Source organism: Lacerta agilis, chromosome 14, assembly GCF_009819535.1.
Source record: "Lacerta agilis isolate rLacAgi1 chromosome 14, rLacAgi1.pri, whole genome shotgun sequence".
NCBI lineage: Eukaryota > Metazoa > Chordata > Lepidosauria > Squamata > Lacertidae > Lacerta > Lacerta agilis.
In genome coordinates this window covers 24124295-24145037 of record NC_046325.1, presented here as the reverse complement: position 1 = coordinate 24145037, position 20743 = coordinate 24124295, and the positions used below count along the sequence as shown (strand labels likewise).

General features: G+C 42.3%; 2 protein-coding genes across 2 annotated transcripts; both read left to right on the top strand.

Moving 5' to 3' along the window:
• Window positions 1-4504: 4504 nt before the first annotated feature.
• On the top strand, window positions 4505-14355 carry LOC117057888 (vomeronasal type-2 receptor 26-like). The gene is made up of 7 exons (XM_033168729.1): window positions 4505-4655; window positions 5899-6016; window positions 7428-7719; window positions 8861-9718; window positions 10696-10923; window positions 11901-12027; window positions 13451-14355. Exons 1-7 carry the CDS (start codon window positions 4505-4507, stop codon window positions 14353-14355), a joined length of 2679 nt encoding a protein of 892 aa, XP_033024620.1.
• Window positions 14356-19363: 5008 nt separating this feature from the next.
• LOC117057887 (olfactory receptor 10A7-like) lies at window positions 19364-20311 on the top strand. Its single transcript, XM_033168728.1, has one exon. It carries the CDS (start codon window positions 19364-19366, stop codon window positions 20309-20311), a length of 948 nt encoding a protein of 315 aa, XP_033024619.1.
• Window positions 20312-20743: the final 432 nt, after the last annotated feature.

The window sequence follows — 20743 nt, the reverse complement described above, 5'->3', positions numbered from 1 at the left end:
GACAATCATTCGCCCAATGAAATCCTTTCTGACAGATGGGACATCTCTCTGGCGGCTTGGCAGAAGGCCTTGGCGTTGTTGTGCACTGCGACCGGAAATGCCCATCGCCTCCACACCCATAGCACTTCTTGACTGGCGTAGAGCTGTCTTGACGTGGCATCTGTACCGCAGCTGCTAAGAGCTGTGCTTTGTAGGAGTGGGTACCGACATTCTGGCAGACGCGTAGCATCTCAGTCAATGTGGCATCTGGACGAGCTGCAACTGCTGTTAGGGCATTCTTGCAGTCATCGTTGGCATTTTCAAAGGCAAGTTGTTTTGTCAGCATGTTTCTGGCATGACGATCTTCTATCTGGCGTTCCACTGCAACAATCAGGCGATCCACGAAGTCCCCATAAGGTTCTTTTGGACCTTGCCTAACTGCAGCGAATCCTGATACTGAGCTAGCATCTGTGCGATTGGGTAGTCTGCGCCAAGCTTTGACTACAATGTCTGCTATGGTGACAAGTGCAGCATCAGGTATGGCTAGCTGTTGATTGAGATTGGAGTAATGTCCTGATCCTGTGAGCATATCTTCTGTGGCAAGTGGCGTTGCACGTCTGGCTGCTACTTCTTTCCACTCTTGCAGGCACAGAAGAGCATCTGTAGGCGACAGGAAGGTGCGAAGAATCAACTTCCAATCAGATGGCAGAAGTCTACTAGTGGACAGTCCTTCAAGTAAACTTCTAGTATAAGGAGCTTGAAGTCCATTTTCGCGTATGGCTTTTCGCAGTTCACGTAGTGTTTCAAAAGGAATGGCTTGATATCTTGCAGGTTGTCCTCCATTAGCACGAATCACTGGAAAGATGTGCATTGGATCAGCACTAAAGTCTATTTGTCCCAAAGCTGCTTCCAAAGCTTGGGTTCTGCAGATGGGCTGCATTGCTGTTGGATCTGTAGGTGGCATCAGTGAGTTTAAATCTTCTTGATGCTTTTCAAATGATGAGCCACTAGATGGTGCTAAAGAGTCTCTGACATCTGGATGCCTTGAAGATGGCTGACTATGAAGACAAGATGGCTGACTTGAAGTTGGATGAAGACAAGATGGCTGACTTGAAGTTGGATGAAGACAAGATGGCTGACTTGAAGTTGGATGAAGACAAGATGGCTGACTTGAAGTTGGAGCATAAGGTTGTTGGCTCTGTACTGCAAGTCCTGGCATCTGGATCATCATTGTTTGGCTTTGCTCTTGTCTTGGAATCTGCATTGGCATTGGAGGTGCTGAAGGGTTGGTAAATTGCTGTTGTGCTGCTTGCATTGAAGCTTGGATTGCTGTTGATTGGAAATCAGCTTGCTGCAAAACTGGAGCTGCTGGCTTGAGCGCGGCCTGCAGGGCAGCAGGGTTTGCTGGCAAAAAGGCTGCTTGCTGCTGCTGCTGCTGGATCGCTGGCAAAAGCGCGGCTTGCGATGGAGGAAGCGGGACCGTTGCTTGGAGCGAGGTCCGCGGCTGCTGCTGACTTGAAATCGCTGGCTGGTAAAAGGCCTGCGATGACTGCTGAGCGACTGGCGGTGGGGCAGTCCGCGGTGGGGCTTGAAAGGCCGACGGCGTCTGCTGCACCGGCACAGGCGGCAATGAATCTGGCAATGACAAATTGGACAAGGGCGAGTGCGTGTACGACAACGGGGCCTGAACTGGCTGCTGCGAGGGGGCCGAAAATGGCACAACCGCAAGCGGCAGCACAGGGGCACTATTAAAAGCAGTATTTCCTAAATTCACTGTTCCATTAAGCAAAACATTTCTTGGAGCGATTTGTTGAAAGCAGTTTCTTACTTTGCTCCATACTAATTGTACAGGAATTCCGATTTTCGGGTTGGCCATAAATTCTAACCCGATCCTTTCCCATGAGGCTAAATCTTTCGTTCCTTCCTTAGGGACCCAGGGACAAATTTCCCCAATGGTTTTAACTAAAAGCTCTACTTCTGATTCAGAGACAGGGTGACCATTTCTTTTCAAAAGGTACAATAAATCTTCACAAAATTTTACTTGAGCAGTTGAGAGTGAGGAGCCCATTTTTTTTAAACACTTTTCAAAACTTTTCCTCCCCCACCCGTAGGCTTCTACTAGGGGACACCGGTTCTACCCGTAGGCTTTAACCGAAAAACCTGGCACCCGTAGGCTTTAGCCAGAAAACCTCCACCCCCACCCGTGGGCTTCTACTAGGGGCTACCGGCCCTACCCGTAGGCTTTGACCGAAAAACCTGGCACCCGTAGGCTTTTGCCAGAAAACCTTTCCCTCCCACCCGTAGGCTTTTTCGGGAGACACCGGCCCTACCCGTAGGCTTTGACCGAAAACCCTGGCACCCGTAGGCTTTTGCCAGAAAACCTTTCCCTCCCACCCGTAGGCTTTTTCGGGAGACACCGGCCCTACCCGTAGGCTTTGACCGAAAACCCTGGCACCCGTAGGCTTTTGCCAGACCCTGGCACCCGTAGGCTTTTGCCAGAACCCTTCCCACCCGTAGGCTTTAGGGAAGACCTTACTCTGCCCGTAGGCTTACACTAAACTCCTTGCCGCTCTACCCGGGGACCCCTTGGGGCAAAATACACGCGCGCGACTTCTATTTACACTACTTTGGGCAAGCGGTGGATTCGCGCTACTGCAGCGAAATCCTGGATAAACCGGGCCGTTATACCTCACCTCTCAATGTCTGTTTCCGAGCCACTTCCGATATGTTGCCTTTAACCGGAGTCTTCGTGGAAGCGATTTTTGACTACGCTTTGCCTCACACGGGGCACCACTTGTCGGGGTATGGGTGCTGGAGCTCCTCGTGCACGGCCTTGGGCTGGTTATGCACGAGGTACCAGTTGCGGGGAAAGTGGCCAGCGTTCCGCGTGCTTTTGAGCACGGTCGCCGGCCAAGCCTCACAGTCTGAAGGATGATGAGTAAGCCAATTGAAGACTCTGGTGGTGTGTGAGTTCCTAATTGCCTTCTTTAAAGAAACGTTGCCTCGTGAAATAAAATATGTACCCTGACTCTGAATAGACGGACCAATTTACAGAAAATTAAAAATTTTACTTTACTCCCCCCGTTAACCCCAAAGGAAGACAGACACCGGTTGTATCTTTAGTGGCTTCGGCAGAACCCGCGTAGGCTCGTCCCCTAAGCTAAGTTCTCCTAAGCTTAAAGACCCTGCGCGCCCAATCTTCCGCGAGGCTAACTAAATAAACTAAAACCGAAATATCTTCCGCGGGCCTAACCCTAGGCTAACCTATAAGAAAACCTAACTAAAACTAAAACCGAATGATCTTCCGCGATCTAACTCTAACTAAAGAAAAACCCATCCAACCCGTCCAGCCCGCTCCTGATCCCTTAAACTAAACTTGACTTCAACTAAAACCCAACTAAAAGAACATAAGAAGAACGTGCCTAAACCCAAACTGAACGTGAACGACTCGTGCCTAAGCGGGGTGCCTCTGCCTTTTATTAGGGAACAAACGTGACATCATCATTAGTACTTTAACCAATAAAATCACTGTTGCTGCCCTCCAAAAAGGCGGGAAGCAAGTTTAACGCTCATTAACAACTTTGAACATGACCGGATCTACAAAATAAAGGCGGATTAATCTCATAAGTGAACCACACTATTCATTCATGCTTTCACTTTCACTTTTGCGCGCAATTATACCAAAAGTAGACCTTGAAAAACCCATAAAATAACCAAATAAATATGAATCCATGGCGGATCCGTGAAACGTATTCCGACACTGGAATGTATTTGTCTAAATATATTAACGTAACAGAGGTATGAATGTTCATATTCCATATAATTTTTATTGTTACAGTTGCATCGAAGTGTTCCCAAAATCTTCAAAGCAGCAGGGATGTCACACATAGCTTAGGAGCTTAGCATAAAATTTATGGTTTTTAATCTATAAATTCAAGTCAAGAAATGATTATCACCGGCATTCAATACCATTGGCCATCATATCCATTTGTACTGCCTAGAAGGAATGGGTAGGGGTGACCCAACTTATGATGGTTTAAGGCCTTCCCTGGTTCCAGAAGGGAGTGTTGGTGTTTCGTTTTTAGGACCTTGATTTCCTTTTGGCTTCTGGTGTCCAACATGGGTCAGTCTAGGTCCCAACAATATTTAGTGTCTCGGGAAGAATCCTCCTGGGATTTGGGGCGCGTTGTTACCAGTCTTTGTAATCCACTCTGAGATCATGCAATTGATGAAGGGCAGGATATAGATACGATAAAAATAAAAAAATACATGAATGAGAATCTGTTCTACTTCTCCTTCCTATCTAGTATCAAGCCATTGATGTTCAAAATAAGTACACTGTTATATTTTTATGATTTGTTTATTGAACAGAACAGAGCTTGGAAGGGATGCTGTTATTAACTGACCCACCCCTGTAGTAAGAAACATTGTGTGCGTCTCATGGATATCCAGACGAGGAATCCATTGGGAGGAGCTTCTCCCAATGGTGCGGGCAAAGGTGTCTGCGGAAGGCACGCCTGCAGCGATGGTGCTGCAGCTGGGCAAGAATAACTTGCCGGAAGCTCCCAGCTTGAGCTTGCAGACCTGCACGCAGGAGGACTTGGAAGTGCCAAGAGAGGGCCAGGAAGTGCGTCCAGAGTGCAGTGGCCAAGAAGGTTCTGGCCTTGGGCGGGAAAGTGATCCCTGACCCGGGCATTACCTTTAGTGATGCATCCCTTTACAAGCTTGAATGGGTTCATCTGTCTGTGATTGAGAATGATTTGTGGCTAACTGCTGTGTCAGCAGGGTTAAGGGATTGGTTACAGGAGTGAGTGGCTGGCGGTGAGCGTGGGTGCTCATGTGGCGGATAGGCACTGGTTCAGGTGATAGGGATGCGAGAACAGTCTCGCCATCCCTATGTGAAGGGTATTCCATTAAAGGAATCCAGGGACTTGGTTTGGTCAACCCCCCGAAGGGGGTTGTGCCCGTGCCTGAGTCCAGGGGAGCATCTGGGGAGTGAACAGAGTCTGTTCCTGGGCTTTTCACCTACCTCAGGTGTTCACCAATGGCTGACCTATGATGGAGTTCTGGGTCAGCGCTACTTGCAAGGGAGCAGGGAGCTAGTTGAACCAGAGCCTATGCAACCACACACTATTGTATAATCAACAGAGTTGTGGCCTAAATTCTGCCAAAAACCAAAACTAAAATTTTAGTAAAATGTGCGTTTATTTAGGGGGGAGGTCTCTGGGTCTGAACACTCAAACAAAATTTCCTAGGATTTGTTTTAGGGATGATCCCTATAGGAGAGGCGTGTAGGTCCAGGATAGGAGGAATGAAGGAGCCAGCTACCCTCCCATCCATCAGTTCCTTATCTATCTTTATCCTAGCTATATCTGTTTCCTAATTGATATCTTCTTCAGAAGGGCTTTCCAGTGGGAGTGTTGGAAAACTAGATGCTGGGGCCAGGGCAGGCCGGTTTTAATGCCTTGGATGAAGACGTGAGGGAAGCCTTCCTCTTGGGAGTTCCTGCCTCCAAGCCTGCCTAAAATTGGCCAATATTGCAGGCAGACTTGGATCCATTTCCTGATCAGCAAGGAGAATTCCAGCCCCCCCCCCACTGGCTGGGATGGGCCAGTACACACATTCCACGATGCATCCCGGTGCTAGGAGGCAACATTACCCACAACACCACTGTAGTGGGAAAGTTAGCAGACTTCTAAGAACACCTGGTGGGACATCATATCAAAATCATGGTTTTATTTGATTTGTCACTTCACAGATTGTGCAAGACTGAGCTAGGAGTGAATGGTAGCACATTCATGAAGAATAGCAAAAAAAGATTTAAAGAATTTATTTTTTTCTTCATTCTAAGTGAGTTAAAGAGGGCCAGATTTGAGCCGAACAAAGTTGTTGAGCTTGAAGTTTATGAACTCTTTTTAGGGTTGGAGTTGTTGACCTTCTTTCTACCCCAGGAAATAAACTGCCACAGTGGCCAAACTGAACCAACCAGCAGGCCGGATTGGGCCCCCGGGCCTGACTTTGAACATGCCTATTTCAAGTAATGAGGCCTGCAAAAGTAGAAATGGAAGGAGGCCAAATTTCTATCTCCCTCACCCAAAATTGTTGTGTGCACCCTGGCTCCACCTCAACATTTTTTTATGCAATGCCACAAATAATAAATAACTATGAAGTGAATCTTCCACAATGATTAAAAACATGTAATAATCTTGCTTGCAAAATCCACTATGAAACTCTATTGTTGATAGACATTTATGCAGATAATCTTTGATTCCTAGAGGAATAGAAAATAAATCTTCATATCTTCTATCACACCAACGTACCTGCCTCCAGAAAGGTAGTTGTTTGTCTTGCTTTTTGGCATGAATTCTCTTAAGGAAAAGGGAGATAGTTCTTCTGATCAGACAGGAAAAATATGTTCTTTAATAATGTCCATCTTTTGTAATTACTGAAAGGATTACAATTAATTTTGCTGCTTGCAAAATCCCCTCTGGAGTTTCAGTAACTAATTACAAATCAAATAACAAACTTTCTGACTGCTACTATAAATGTACCCCGTAGAATTCAGAAGCAGCTGAAAGGGACAAGGGACTAGTCAGACCTTCGTACAGTATTCATGTTGCTTTATATTGCTGATTTTGAGCCTGTCAGCAAGTGCAATGGACATTCATGTCAGACTGTCCATGCACATGCAGATTCTAATTATGATGCTGTAGAAAGATATAGTTGAATTGGTGTCCAGGGGACAGATTTGCATGAAGGATGGGGATATTACTTCCATTGCTGCTGCTACTTCTGCCTCGCATTGCATGCCACACTCCGTTTTTTCAGTGTTCAATGTCACATTCCCAGCCTTTTAATCCCAAATTTTATCTATCAGGGGATTTCATCTATGGAGGCATTATTAATCAAAACTCTTTCCCTGAACCTCCAAACAACTTCAGCAGTTATCCTCCAGGGCCAACACCAACAGTCATGTTCGTATATGTTTTTCAAACACCCCTTTAATATACGTCTATACAGATTCTATATTCTTCAGCAGACTAAAGATATGGGAAGGCATGATATGCAGCTTTGCATACATAGTGTTTTCTCATGCTAGATCTTAAGCCACATCTTTTTTCAGGCCACATCTGTCAGGAAACAGATGCAACTGTGGACATTTGCAACCCTGATTTTAAAAGACAGTGTATGTGCATATTAAGGAATAATCAGAATGAAAAAAAAAATCATAGATTCATAGAAGGGACTGTTAAGGTAATCGAGTCCAAGTCCCTGAAATGCAGGAATCTTAACACACATTACCCCATCCAATCTGAAACCATACAGCATGCTTCTTAGCTTTGTAAATGTTATAGTTTAATTGCTGCAGCACTAGATTCATAATACTATGGGAATGGTTTTAGAGAGTGCAGAATATGCTTGTGACATAAAATTCCCATCTGTTTTAGGGTAGCACCTGCAAATTACCAGCACATCCTGGCTTTGGCATTTGCAGTCAAGGAAATCAATGAAAATCCTCAGATGTTACCCAATATTACACTAGGATTCAAGGTTTATGACAGCTTTCTGAGCCAAATTTGGACTTACAATTCTGCTATGCAGCTTATTTCACCCAAGGACACACTTCTTCCCAACTACAAGTGTGCTAACCAGGATAATCTGTTGGCCATCATTGAGGCGCTGATCTCTGACCTCTTCCACCAGATACCAGAAGTTTGGGGGATGTACAAGATTCCACAGGTAGGATGTGCCCGGAGGGGACAAAAATTGGGCACTCAATGAGTGAAACCATGTTGTGGAGTCAAAGATGTGTGCATCATTATTGGTTAGTGTGGGAGTGAGACAAATCAGAAAAGAAACAGAATTGAGACTGTGGGGATGCACAGTGCTGGATTGATTTCACTGATATCTACACAGCCCCCACTCGATTGCTTCCCTGGCTCACCACTCCCTGTCCAATAAATCTGGAGTGATGCAGGTTTTAGGAGGGTCGCTGTTGAGGTTCTGTCCCACCACACCATGAATTAATGACATGCATTTCATGCAACAAGCAGATATCTATTTTGAGTACAGCAGTTTGCTTGTTTTGTTTAGTTTGATTTAGGCTGCATTTTTCTGTGTTTAGCCTTTCCATTGAAAAAACGTCCAAAATAACAAAATCTGACAAAATGCCGCATATATTAAAACAAACAGCAATGGGTGAGGGAATCAGAAGAGGGTATTTCAGTAATGAATGGCGTGCATTTCATGCAACAAGCAGATATCCCTGGTAAACATTCAATTTGAAATGCTGCATATATTAAAAACCACCAGCAGTGGGTGAGGGAAGCATAAGATGGCATTTCATTCATCGAGTAACAAGTGATCACAACCAGAAGCAAGCACTATATTAACACAATTTGGGACCCTGAGCAGCATCTAATAACAAAGCTTGCTTGTGGGGCTTGTCAGTTTCATTATTCTAGTTTATATTTGTCCTGAAGAAGGGATAAGATGTAACATCGGGTGGGGGGGGGGGGAGGGAAACTATTTTATTTCTGCAGCAATGCATTTCCACACCTTCATCATTAGTGCATGTTGAAAAACTATTGACACTGTATGAAGGCTCAAACCAGATTAACCATGAATAAGGACCTCCCCTTGGAACTACAAAAACAATGATTAATCAAAGATCAATAATAGCTGTGGCAATGTTAAATCTCGTGAAATAAAATGTAACGTTCATGGTGTCTGAATAGGGCACTAACCTGTAAATATTGGATTCAGATTTTTGACTTCGTTCATATCTGGGGCTTCTAATGCTAAGCATTTAAAATCAGGATGAAGTGCACATTGTCTTATATATAGAAACCATATCATTGCATCTCCATTCTATCTTTAGCTCCTGTGTGGTTCAGCTAGAGTGATGCCTGAGGAAACCAAGCTGCTGTCTTTCTACCAGATGGTTCCCAATGCAGCTGATCAGTACAAGGGGATTCTCCAATTGCTTCAGCATTTCAACTGGAGATGGATTGGATTTTTTTCTCAAAATGGGGTGGTTTTACAATGGTTTTTGCAGAATATGCTTCCAGTGTATTCCAAGAATGGCATCTGCTTTGCTATCATGGATTCATTCAGTAGTGTGACTTATGAAGCCAGCATGGAAAAATATATGATAATTATACTGAAATTTTATAATAAAGTCGTGAACAGTATAACCAATGTGTTGGTGTTTAGTGGGGATGCACATTCCATGGCTGCTCTGTCATGGATATTAAGCCAGGAATTTAAAGGTACAATGCAAAATCCCAAAGGCAGAGTTTGGATACTAACAGTTGGAATGGATCTAAAGTTCTTTTTCAATCTAAACAGTTGGTATATACAAGACTTCCATGCTGCTATATCATTTTCACTTCATTCTAATGAACTAGCAGAATTCCTAGAATTTCTTAAAAGCAGAAGCCCTTCAAGCTCTGAGGGAGATGAATTCATCAAGGACTTCTGGACTCATGCATTTGACTGTTCATTCCAAGATTCTGATCTGGGCAATATGAGTGGGAGAATTTGCACTGGAGAGGAGAAGCTGGACAGCCTCCCTGAGCATGTGTTCCCAATGCATGTAACTGGTGACAGCTACAGTATCTACAATGGTGTCTATGCTGTAGCTCATGCTCTACGTGCCATGCATTCATCCACTCTCAGATGTAAGACAATGATGCAGGAAAGCAGAAGGAAGCTTCATATTCAGCAGACTTGGCAGGTAATGGAAATGAACCAGGAGTGTTTCTGTCCCAATTTGGGTAATGCCTAAAGCTTGAATTGCTATAATTATGTAGATATATGCTTCCCCCCCCATTGGTGGTCTATGTCCATTGTGTTTGTAGGAAAAAAGTAATAGTAAAAGTAATAGTATAAATCTGCGCCGAAAGAAACAATGGAATACAGTGAAAGTCAAGCATATGCCTTATGTAACAATCCCCAGTAGCTACCTTCAGCAAAGAAAATATTCTCCTTTGGGCAGCACTCCTTAAAGTTCTGCATAAAGTTCTTAAAGTGTTGCATGAAACTTGGGTGATCACTTTGTATGAAATGAAGGGGGCAATGTGATATAGCCAGCAGAAGGGTTGGGAGAGGTAGGTTTCTGTGCAGGCAGAAGAAGAAGATCTATGGTTTAAGAAATAAATGAGATATGCATGGAAATGGAAAATAAAAAGATTCTACCGAGAGTAGAGACATGGTAATTAATCCATCTAAGTGCTCATCCACACTTTCATTTGTGTTGTACCTACAAATCACAGTTACAAGCAATTTTGACTCACACTTTCCAAGCACAGATCTGACCAGTTTTCCCATTGCCCCACCCCTTTCCAAGGAAAACTCCACTCTTCTGAAAGTTAGCAATACTAAAGTAATATTAGTGTAATATAAAAGACAAGTGAAAAACCTGTAGCCACGACACCAAACTTGACTTACCAGCCCAATTGGACTGCAAGGCTTTCTCCTGACATTATAAAGTCCATTAGGTCTGAGCCAGTAAGTGAAGAACTAAAAGGGAACACACAATGGCTTTTAATGGGTTCCCAGTTATTCATTTCCAGGAGAAAAACTGATTCTATCCGTCCATCAGCTGTTGGCAATGGAAATGTGGCTTATATTGGAAACTGCTTCTCCCTTCCAGCAACACTATTTGAACCTCACAAAATCACTATCCACCTTCTCTTTCCCTTTTTAACCAAGCTCCATGAGTTCCTAAAATCTGTGACATTTAACAACAGTGCTGGGGACAAGGTGACTTTTGACCAGAATGGAAACCTAGTTCAGGGATTTGATATTATGAATTTGATCACATTTCCAAACCAATCCTTCATTAGAATAAAAGTTGGACAGGTGGATCCCCAACTTCCTCCAGAAGAAGCTTTGACTATCCATGAGGACAACATAGTGTGGCATAGTTCATTCAACCAGGTAAGACTTTCAAATACAAACTTTTAATTTATGAAAGGATTGGTATAATAGTAAGCATTCAGTTCCACAGACTTCTTAATATTTTGTGTGGTTGCTGCTTTTGAGAACTCATCTGCAAAAGAACAAATTTCCCTATGATGAAGTTGTTAAAACTATTGGGACGGGGTCTACCTATCAGCAATGTGCATGATAGAAATACACCCCAAAAATATATATTTTGTTGGAGTGCAATCCTGAAGATGTCTACTGATAAATAAATCTTCTCTTAAATTAAATAAACCTCTTAAATTATACTGTTGACAGAAGATAAAATCAAAGAACTTGTGCTTGATTTCACCATTGCTTTTGTGCATAATAGAAGTAGACGAAAGAAGTATAGTACAGTCGTACCTTGGAAGTTGAATGGAATCTGTTCCAGAAGTCCATTCAACTTCCAAAGCATTCAACTTCCAAAGCGTGGATTCTGATTGGCTGCAGGAAGCTCCTGCAACCAATCGGAAGTCATGGAAGCCCCGTCAGACGTTCGGTTTCCAAAAGAACATTAGAAACCAAGGTGCGACTGTTCGAAAACCAAGGTATGACTGTGTCTAGCTCTGTGATTTACTGAATCAAAAATAAAAGATACCAAGAGGAAAGGGATCTGTGATTTATAATTACAAAGGGTTCCATTGTTTAAATTAAAACAATTACAATTTTTTATTCCAAGAATGGTGATAAAAAATAACTTTGAACTGATCTAAATCCAGATACTTGTATAGACCTGTTGAACATAAAATAAAACTGGACCAAATGGCAATGAAGCAATATCGGATAATTTGGCCTCAGGGCCCTTTTGATTGTATACTGCATTGGTATCTCCAAGGGGTTGTGAAGAAACTTTTCTAATAATTTTTTTTTTAAGTTCCTATTCTGAACTTTAATGATTCCAAGAACATTCATCTGAAGATTAACATTCTCCTTCCTTAATTTTTTGATAGACACGGCCCCTTGCTTTATGTAATGCCAAGTGCCAACCTGGCTATCGGAAGAAAAGAAAGGAGGGGGAGCCATTCTGCTGCTATGACTGCATTCCTTGTCCAAAAGGGTGGATATCGGACCATGAAGGTGAGGGTTGTTGTGCACAGAGCTGTCAGAAAGAACAGTTGTAATCTAGAGCAAGGATGGACAAACTGGAGCCCTCATTCTAGTTTAATGTGTCCTTCAGCCTACTTTGAAAAGCTCTCTGCAAATGCTGAATTGATATTTTTAGCAACAGCGACCAGTTTCTTCTCTGAGAAAGGAAAGGAATACTTGGCAAAAGACAATGAGCCTGACATGGAGAAGGAGAAGAGAGCCCTCCCTCATTGTTTCAGTGCTGTCCAACACTATATTTTGCCCTCTTCACCAGTGGTGTCCAGCCCTCAATACACTGCCCTGAGAGAATGTGGCCCTTGATTGATAAGAAACATGTTAGATTATAAGAAATATCAATAATCTCCATGAGAGAATGTTCTTTGAGGTAGCTGTCTTCAATGCTACACACCATAGTGTCAAAAAAACTATAAAAAAATGAGGGTTGTTCACTAATTGGGGTACCATTCCATAAATCTATTGTTTACATGGAGCATTGTGGGCATAATTGTAATTCTTAACACAGTTCTTCTGGAAACAGCTCCCTTATGAAGGCTGGAGCGGGGGGGGGGGAGGTGGAAAAGGCCATTGCTTAATGGTCAGCACAAAATCTCCTTCCCCTTGCCCATGATTTCCCTACGCATATATTGTTACAGTATAATTAGTTGATTGGACTATTGCTCACATATGTGAGCTATAGGTTACTGGCCTTACCATTCTTAAGTAAACAGGGAGGTCAACAACAGTGTAAGAAACTCTCTTGGCTTATCTGACACGGATAACCAGCCTTTGGTTCCCCACCAATTACTGTATTACTTCTCCAACCTAACAGCCACATGATATTATATATTTTTTGAAGAATAATTGCTTAACATACAAATTCATATCAAGTATCAGAATGTTTTGTGCATATAATAGCCATGGAAATGTGAGACTATTTGCTTTTTTCACTGAAAGGCCCTTGCTCATTCTAAGTTTCTCCTCAGTTACAGAAGCTCATAAATGGTACAACTCTCAATCAATCACTGCTCAGAGTAGCACATTTCCAAACAGGAAAATAAAATGTAATATATAGTGGTACCTCGGGTTACAGACGCTTCAGGTTACAGACTCCGCTAATACCTCGGGTTAAGAACTTTGCTTCAGGATGAGAAAAGAAATCGGGTGGTGGTGGGAAGCCCCATTAGCTAAAGTGGTGCTTCAGGTTAAGAACAGTTTCAGGTTAAGAACGGACCTCCAGAACAAATTAAGTTCTTAACCCGTGGTACCACTGTATGTGTGAAAGGAACAATAACATCAGTTTTGTAATTATTGCAGATTTTCCCCACTCTAAACCAGGTCATGAATGGCACCTATTACTTGTATATTTACCCCACAACTTTGTATATTTACCCCACAACTTTATTTTATTTTTCAGACGTGCTTGAATGTTTCCAATGTCCAGATGATCAATATCCAAACAGGAACCAAACGGCATGTGTTCCCAAGATTGTAACTTTCTTATCTTATGAAGAACCTCTGGGTGTCAGTTTAACCTCTTGTGCTCTTTCGTTTTCCTTGATCACAGTTCTCATACTAAGAACATTTATAAAGCACCACGACACTCCAATAGTCAAAGCCAACAACCGGGATCTCACCTATGCTCTTCTCACTTCGCTTCTGCTCTGCTTCCTTTCTTCCTTGCTATTTATTGGCCGACCTGAAAAGGTGACATGTGTCCTCCGCCAAACTGTGTTTGGCATAGTCTTTTCAGTGTCTGTTTCTTCCGTGTTGGCAAAAACCATCACTGTGGTTCTTGTTTTTATGGCCACACAGCCAGGATCCAGCATCAAGAAGTGGGTGGGGAAAAGACTGGCCAGCTCCATTGTTCTTTCTTGCTCCATTCTTCAAGCAGGCATTTGCACAGTGTGGCTGGCAACCTCTCCCCCCTTCCCAGATACTGACACAAAGTCAACAAGTGAAGAAATCATCCTGCAATGCAATGAGTCATCCCCAATTATGTTTTACTGTGTCCTGAGCTACATGGGCTTGCTGGCCCTTCTCAGCTTCACGGTGGCTTTCTTTGCCCGGAAGTTGCCTGACAGTTTCAATGAAGCCAAGTTCATCACTTTCAGCATGCTGGTGTTTTGCAGTGTTTGGTTGTCATTTGTTCCAACCTACTTGAGCACCAAAGGAAAATACATGGTAGCTGTGGAGATCTTTTCCATCTTAGCCTCCAGTTTTGGGTTGCTGGGTTGCATCTTTTTCCCCAAATGCTTCATTATGTTGTTCAGGCCTGAGCTGAACATCAAGGAGAAATTGATTAGGAAGGGGAAACAGTGAAGTTATATCCTCCTTAATTGCTCATTCAGCTCTTCTTCATTGTCTTCCATAGCTCATTAGCTTTCCCCCAAGTAAAAAAAAAAGTTGGTTGTGGGAATTTGAAGTGTGGTAGCATTGATCTATTGAAGCAAAAAGAAAAAAGAAAACACCCCAAAAAATATTATGGCATGATCTTTCGTTTACAGAAATCTATAGTTTAGCTGTTGTAGAATGTGCTTGTTTAAAATCATATTAATATAATATAGCCATGGATGATCATATTCTGTATTCTTTTTCATCTCTGCATTATTATATTTATAACTATGGGTTTTCAAAGTGTTAAATGCAGCATAGCATATCACTCAGATTTCTGAGTTTATTCCTGTTCATGTTATCCTCCTAAGAACTCTCTCATACAAAGCCAGAAGGTATGTGGATCATGCTGCAGCACTGAAGGTGCTTGCTCTGGGTAGCAGGTTGATTCCCCACCCAGATGTTATTTTCAGAAATGCGGCCCTGTTTAGGGCAGATGGTGCACACTTGTCAGATCGCGGTAAAGATGTATGGCTTGATGGAATCGTATAACGGTTTGTTAGATTAGTTACGGGTGTGAGGGTATTGGCGGCGAGCGTTTGGCTCGTGTGGCGATTAGGCATTGGCTCATTGAATTGCGGGGGAGGGAAGGTCAGCCATCACCTGCCCAGGGCTCTATTAACCAAGGGCATTCCGTTAAAGGAATCTAGGGCCTGGATCTTGTCTGAAGTCTGCTTGATGGGCTAGGGCCAGGCCTCTGGGGACACCGAAGAGAGCTGCAGGCGGAGTCCCCCGATGTGGCTCCCTCTTTGGCTGGTTTACCCTTATTGACTTCCTGCAAAGGGGGCAGGAGTAGGATATAGTCTACGCCAATGCCTAAGGCAATACTGCTCACTTTTCTGTAATTCAATAAATTTGTGGCCAAAATTTTGCCCAATAACCTTAAACTTAAAATTTCTGTGTCTGTGTGAATTATTTAACAAGGGGCTGGTTTGGGGCCTTGCCACGCAAGAACATTGTCATACGTAGGCTAGGAATGTTGCATAGCATATATGGTTCTTGATATGACAGAGAAGAAATAAATTTTAACCTTAAAGTTTTTTGGAAACTTCTCCTCATATAAACTGTTACACATGTATGTACATATATTTACCTATGACTCTTAAGACAATTATTCTTTGAGAGTTGAAATCTTGTATATAGTTCAAATTGCTCACTTATTAAAGAGAGGCTGGGGAAAGGGTATTCTTTTTCTTGTGTGGATGGCATTTTTGGGCAGTTCGGTTTTCCAAAGTTTCTCTACCTCCCTGAAGCTGTCAGAACGCAAGTCAGTATAGAGAAAGATCTTACATTGATTCAGTGCAGCAACTACTATTCAGCAACTACTGCATATTTATTCAGGTGTTTTTTGTTTTTTAAAATTACATTACTGCGACTGTTAGGTTTGATGATAAAGACAGGAAGGCCTTCCTGAGTTTCTAAGTTCTGCTTGGGCAAGATCCTAAATATTGGTCATAGTGGCTGGGGCTGAAGAGAGCTAACTAACATATGGGAATCCAGAGACACTTCACCTGTTTGTTTAGGCATTGCTGACTAACGTGACTAAGAAGTGATACTACCCTGACTGAATGTATGAACTGGACCGAAGTCTTCTTTATATGATGGCCTGGGAGTCGAGTTTGGGCTCAGAACCGAAGGAGTCCCAGCCTGCACCGGATCCTCTGCCTCAGACATCAGCTGAACCAAGTCTGAGGCCTGATTCTGAGGAACCTCAGTCTGCACAACCTCCCCTGCAAAAAGCATCCAGCTGAGCCGAGTCTAGGGCCTGAGCCTGCCCTGGTTCCAGATGCAGGGAATACCTCATTGCCATCAGCCAGGTCATCACCAGCAGCTGGCCCACTACCGGCTGAGGCTGAGGCGGCTCCTGGGTCCAGTAACCCACCAGCATCTCCCAAGCTGCAGAGACTCAGGGCTGATAGAAGGAGAGACCTGAGTACTCGCAGCAGGAGTGCTCGCCTTCAGGCGAGATGGGGTGATGAATCACCAGGGGATCGGGGCCAACTGTTACCCCATCTAAGATAAAAGGCGGTCAGACCTTGCACCAGGTTGTGGGAGCAATATTGCTGGTTGCTAGAGCCTGCTGGTGTTCCTGCTCCGCACCTGCCCTGGTTTTCCTGCCTGCGTTCCTGTTCCTGACCTTGCCTGACTTCCTGCCCTGCATCCAGCTTCAGCTACATCGGACTGTCTCTATGTTGACCCTTTGGACCATGGACGGGACTTGGACCTCGCCTCTTGGGTAACCCATGGGACCGGCACACTTTATATGTCTGGGCTACTATCTAACCATCTACAGATATAAGTTGCAGTGTGAGCCAGGCTTTCTGTGTGAGTGACTTATTGTGTCGAGTTCCAATTAACATGATATTCATCCTCTTTTTTGAAGAATGAAGATCATAAGCATTGGGCTGTTGTAAAAGAATATTTCTTATTCTTGTTGACATATTCTTGTTATAATTATGGCATAATTATGAATCAAGAATCATATTTGAATCTATAGATAGATAGATAGATAGATAGATAGATAGATAGATAGATAGATCACTGTCCCAGAGGATTGTGTTAATTGGGCATGCTAATAAATTGTTCCTCCTGTGATCAAGGTGGATGAAAATGGTTTCAACGCTGTAATCTCAGGAGTTCTACACCACTCAAATATAGGGCCTCCTTGGTATTTTGCAACTGATTGCACACAAAAACAGGAGGAAAGTCTTGGTTTCATTCCATCTCATTCTCTAGCATGGTGGCTAAAGATTTACAGAGTATCACATCACTTGATGTAGCTAGGAGATAAGAAGACCAAGAAGAATCATGTAATATTTGAAGCAACCAGCTTATTAAAAGGTTCAATAAGGTAAATAAATATTAATACACTTTAATCTGTCCCACCAAACATGATTTAATAAGAAAAGGTATATGTTTTGAGTATCGAGTTGGTGTTAACACAAATATTTAGGTAATACATCTCTTCGATTTACCAGGAGTAGATTTTTGTGTTCTGCTCACATTATATATCTTAACAGAAGAGATGATTGCATGCTGTATTCAATGAGTGTGCAATTTGTCCACCTGTATACACAAATAGTTCAGCTATAAAATCAACAGGTATACAAATCAACCATCTTTTGCACAAATGCTTGTACATGACTCAGCAATATCAAATTCAACACATCAAAACTATCAAACTGAAGTCTCTGAAAGTCCTTGAATAAGTCATGGTGCCAGATTTTACCCGATGGATATCAAGCTTGTAAAGCTTTTCATAACCGGCAAATGTCCAATTCTGATGTCCAGCTCTGAACTCTGCTGAACAGTATTTCTGGATAGCATCTACCGTTTCATTCAGTTCTTCATCAGCCAATTAGTTCAACAAGCACTCGTAAGTTTAAAGATGTGTAATTTCTTCATTAACCAATCTTTTTTTGAATTGATATAATATACATGAGAATGAAAAATACTCTGGAACAGTGCTCATGTGATTATGTAGCCACTTATTCAAGGACATTCAGAGACTTCAATTTGACAGTTTTGATGTTTTGCATTATTCCATTAAGTTTTCTATACTGTAATTGTTTCTGGCCATTGTGTTGCTTTCAATATTGCTGAACCTCCATTTATCAGCGGAGGAGAGAGGACTGTGTGCCTTTGTGTTTGTGCCTGCCTATGTGTGTCCTGTGAATGTAAAAGGGAGAGTTTATGGATAGCCACACCCACTTTAGTTGCACCTAGGAATGGGCAAAACCATTTTGGGTTTCTCTCATTTTTATAGTTTCAATTTCACATTTCTGCATCAGTTTCTGATTTTTCATGAAAATTCAGTAAGGTTTTAATGCACCCCTCAAAAAAAATAACATCTTGTATGAAGTTTTCCATTTATACACACATTTGCATGCAAATTCCCTTAATAGGGTGGTTTCAATGGCAGGGTGTTTTGCCTACAGCAATGAAACTTTGCAGGCCACTCCAGACCACAGTCAGTGGTAGAAGGCTCAGAATTCAAGCTCTGCAATCTCCAGTTAAAAGGCATAGGTAGCAGGTGAAGGATCTCTCTCTCTCTCTGCCTAAGACCCTGGGGAGCTGCTGCAGTCAAAGCAGACAATACTGTGCTAGACAGGCAAATATTCTGAGGTGCTGTACAGATCCACCACTAGAACTATAGTCTAGTTCACACTCATGCATATTCATTGACTGTAGTAAGGCAGTAACTTAGATAAGGGTATTAGTCACCACAGATAAAACACTCCAAACCGAAATGTCATGTTTCTCCGCATCACATTAGGTTACCCACATGTGTCATTGGACTTTGGAGTGCAAGCAAAATCAGCCTATCAGCCTTGGGTTTTGATATGCCAGGTACTTAACATTCGCTGTCTACTTCCCTAGGTCTATGCAATCAGGCTGTAAGACAGAGATGGAAATCTATGGTCCTCCAACTGGAGGTTGGAGTCCATCAGTTCCAACCAACATATCCAATGGTCAGGGATACTAAGAACTGTAGTCTAAGAACACCTGAAGGACCATAAATTTTCTATCCCTGATGTAAGAGATTTGTTCTAGTTTTCTATGTGACTTTACATATTCACACACATAAGAACTTCTCTCTTTTTAAAAAAACAAAAACCACATGTTATTTTTGGTTGTCTTACAGAGCAAAGGGTGGCAGAGGAAGTAATCTTACTTATAAGAAGCTGATGCTATGAAATAAAAGCAAGAAAATTATTATGTTTCACATCCTCACCAGGAGCCCTGAACATGCAGAAAACAAAGATGATCAAAAGTGATTAGGCTACTAGTTGGACATTAGTTTAAAAGAAAACAAGCAGGAGCCATGATTATGGATGAATGAATTAATCAATGAATAGATTGGTGGTGAAATAGTAGACTGCTAGATGTAGAAACAAACAGCAGTACTGAAGAAGCTAAATATCTCAGTGAGGCCATGAGTAGTCAAGAAAATGCCACAACTTTGTCTGCATTCATACTGGTGGGTTTTTCAGAGACTCACAAGTTCCATGTATTAATATTTGTAGTGCTGCTCTCCCTTTACATAATCACCTTAGTGATCAATATCTTGATAATTCTGCTTGTAAAATCTGACCCTATGCTTAACACTCCAATGTATTTTTTCCTTATGCACTTGGCCAGCTTGGAGGGATGCTATATGTCAGTCATCATCCCTAAATTATTAGAGAATTTGTTGGTGAACGCTACAGTTATTTCCTTTCTGGGATGTGCCATGCAGATGTTCTTCTTCCTGTTTTTTGGGGTTGCTGAGTGTTTTCTTCTAGCTGCCATGGCATTTGACCGCTATGTTGCAATATGCCACCCTTTGCATTACACAATTATTATGAGGAGAAATGTTTGCTGGATGATGGTGACTGGTTCGTACATTTGTGGGACTGCAGTTGGGCTGGTCCACACCACTGTCACATTTCGCCTGCGATTTTGTGGTGTGATCATCAACCACTTCTTCTGTGAAATACAGCCACTGTTAGAACTAGTCTGTGGGGACACCTTCCTAAATGAAGTCCAAGTAATTGGAATTGCTCTGATGGCTATCATGCTACCATTTGTGCTGATCATCCTATCTTACATGGGCATTATCTTTACCATCATGGGGATGCCAGTCTTGGAGAGCAGATATAAAGCCTTCTCCACCTGCTCCTCACATTTAATAGTTGTTATTATCTTCTATGGTACATCTAGTTCCATGTACTTAAAACCCAAATCCAGCTACTCTCCACCACTGGACAAGCTTTTATCTTTTTCCTATACTGTTGTAACTCCACTGTTAAATCCAATTATCTACAGCCTAAGAAACAAGGAAATGCAGGGAGCCCTAATAAAACTATGGAAGAAAAAGGTTTTGGTAAAAGTTTATAAGTGAATTGATGAATAGACAAAATAAATTATGTTGAAATAAATTTTAAAATGTCTCAAATTCCTTGTTAGGTTTGGTGATTCTAAATCTTATGCAATATGCAGCATTAATATGCTTATTATGTATTTATGATTATTATTTTATGTTTGCATGCTATGCTTCTTTATTTTGTTACTGTGTTGTAAACTGTCATATGACCTTTTGACAGAGTGTGGGAAATAAATCTATTTTCTTACAGGAAATGAATTCTTCCACCTCCAATTGCAGTGATGTGTGTTGGGTCCCCCCCCCCTGTTTTTTTATTCATCCCTTGTTTCTGCATATAAATGTTTGCCCGCCATTGTACTGGGACAATGAGAGAAAGTGTGTTTGTGTGAGAAAGACTAGAGATACCATTATCTTCCCTATAATTATTGAAAATATGGTGCTTGAGTCTTT

Excerpts from the sequence above, each read along its gene's own strand:
- LOC117057887 (XM_033168728.1), top strand. The coding sequence starts at position 19,364 with ATGAGTAGTCAAGAAAATGCCACAACTTTGTCTGCATTCATACTGGTG.
- LOC117057888 (XM_033168729.1), top strand. The coding sequence starts at position 4,505 with ATGGTGCTGCAGCTGGGCAAGAATAACTTGCCGGAAGCTCCCAGCTTG. Across the intron at positions 4,656-5,898 it reads TTCTGGCCTTGGGCGGGAAA|GGTTGGAGTTGTTGACCTTC; the intron begins GTGATCCCTGAC and ends AACTCTTTTTAG. Across the intron at positions 10,924-11,900 it reads GGCATAGTTCATTCAACCAG|ACACGGCCCCTTGCTTTATG; the intron begins GTAAGACTTTCA and ends ATTTTTTGATAG.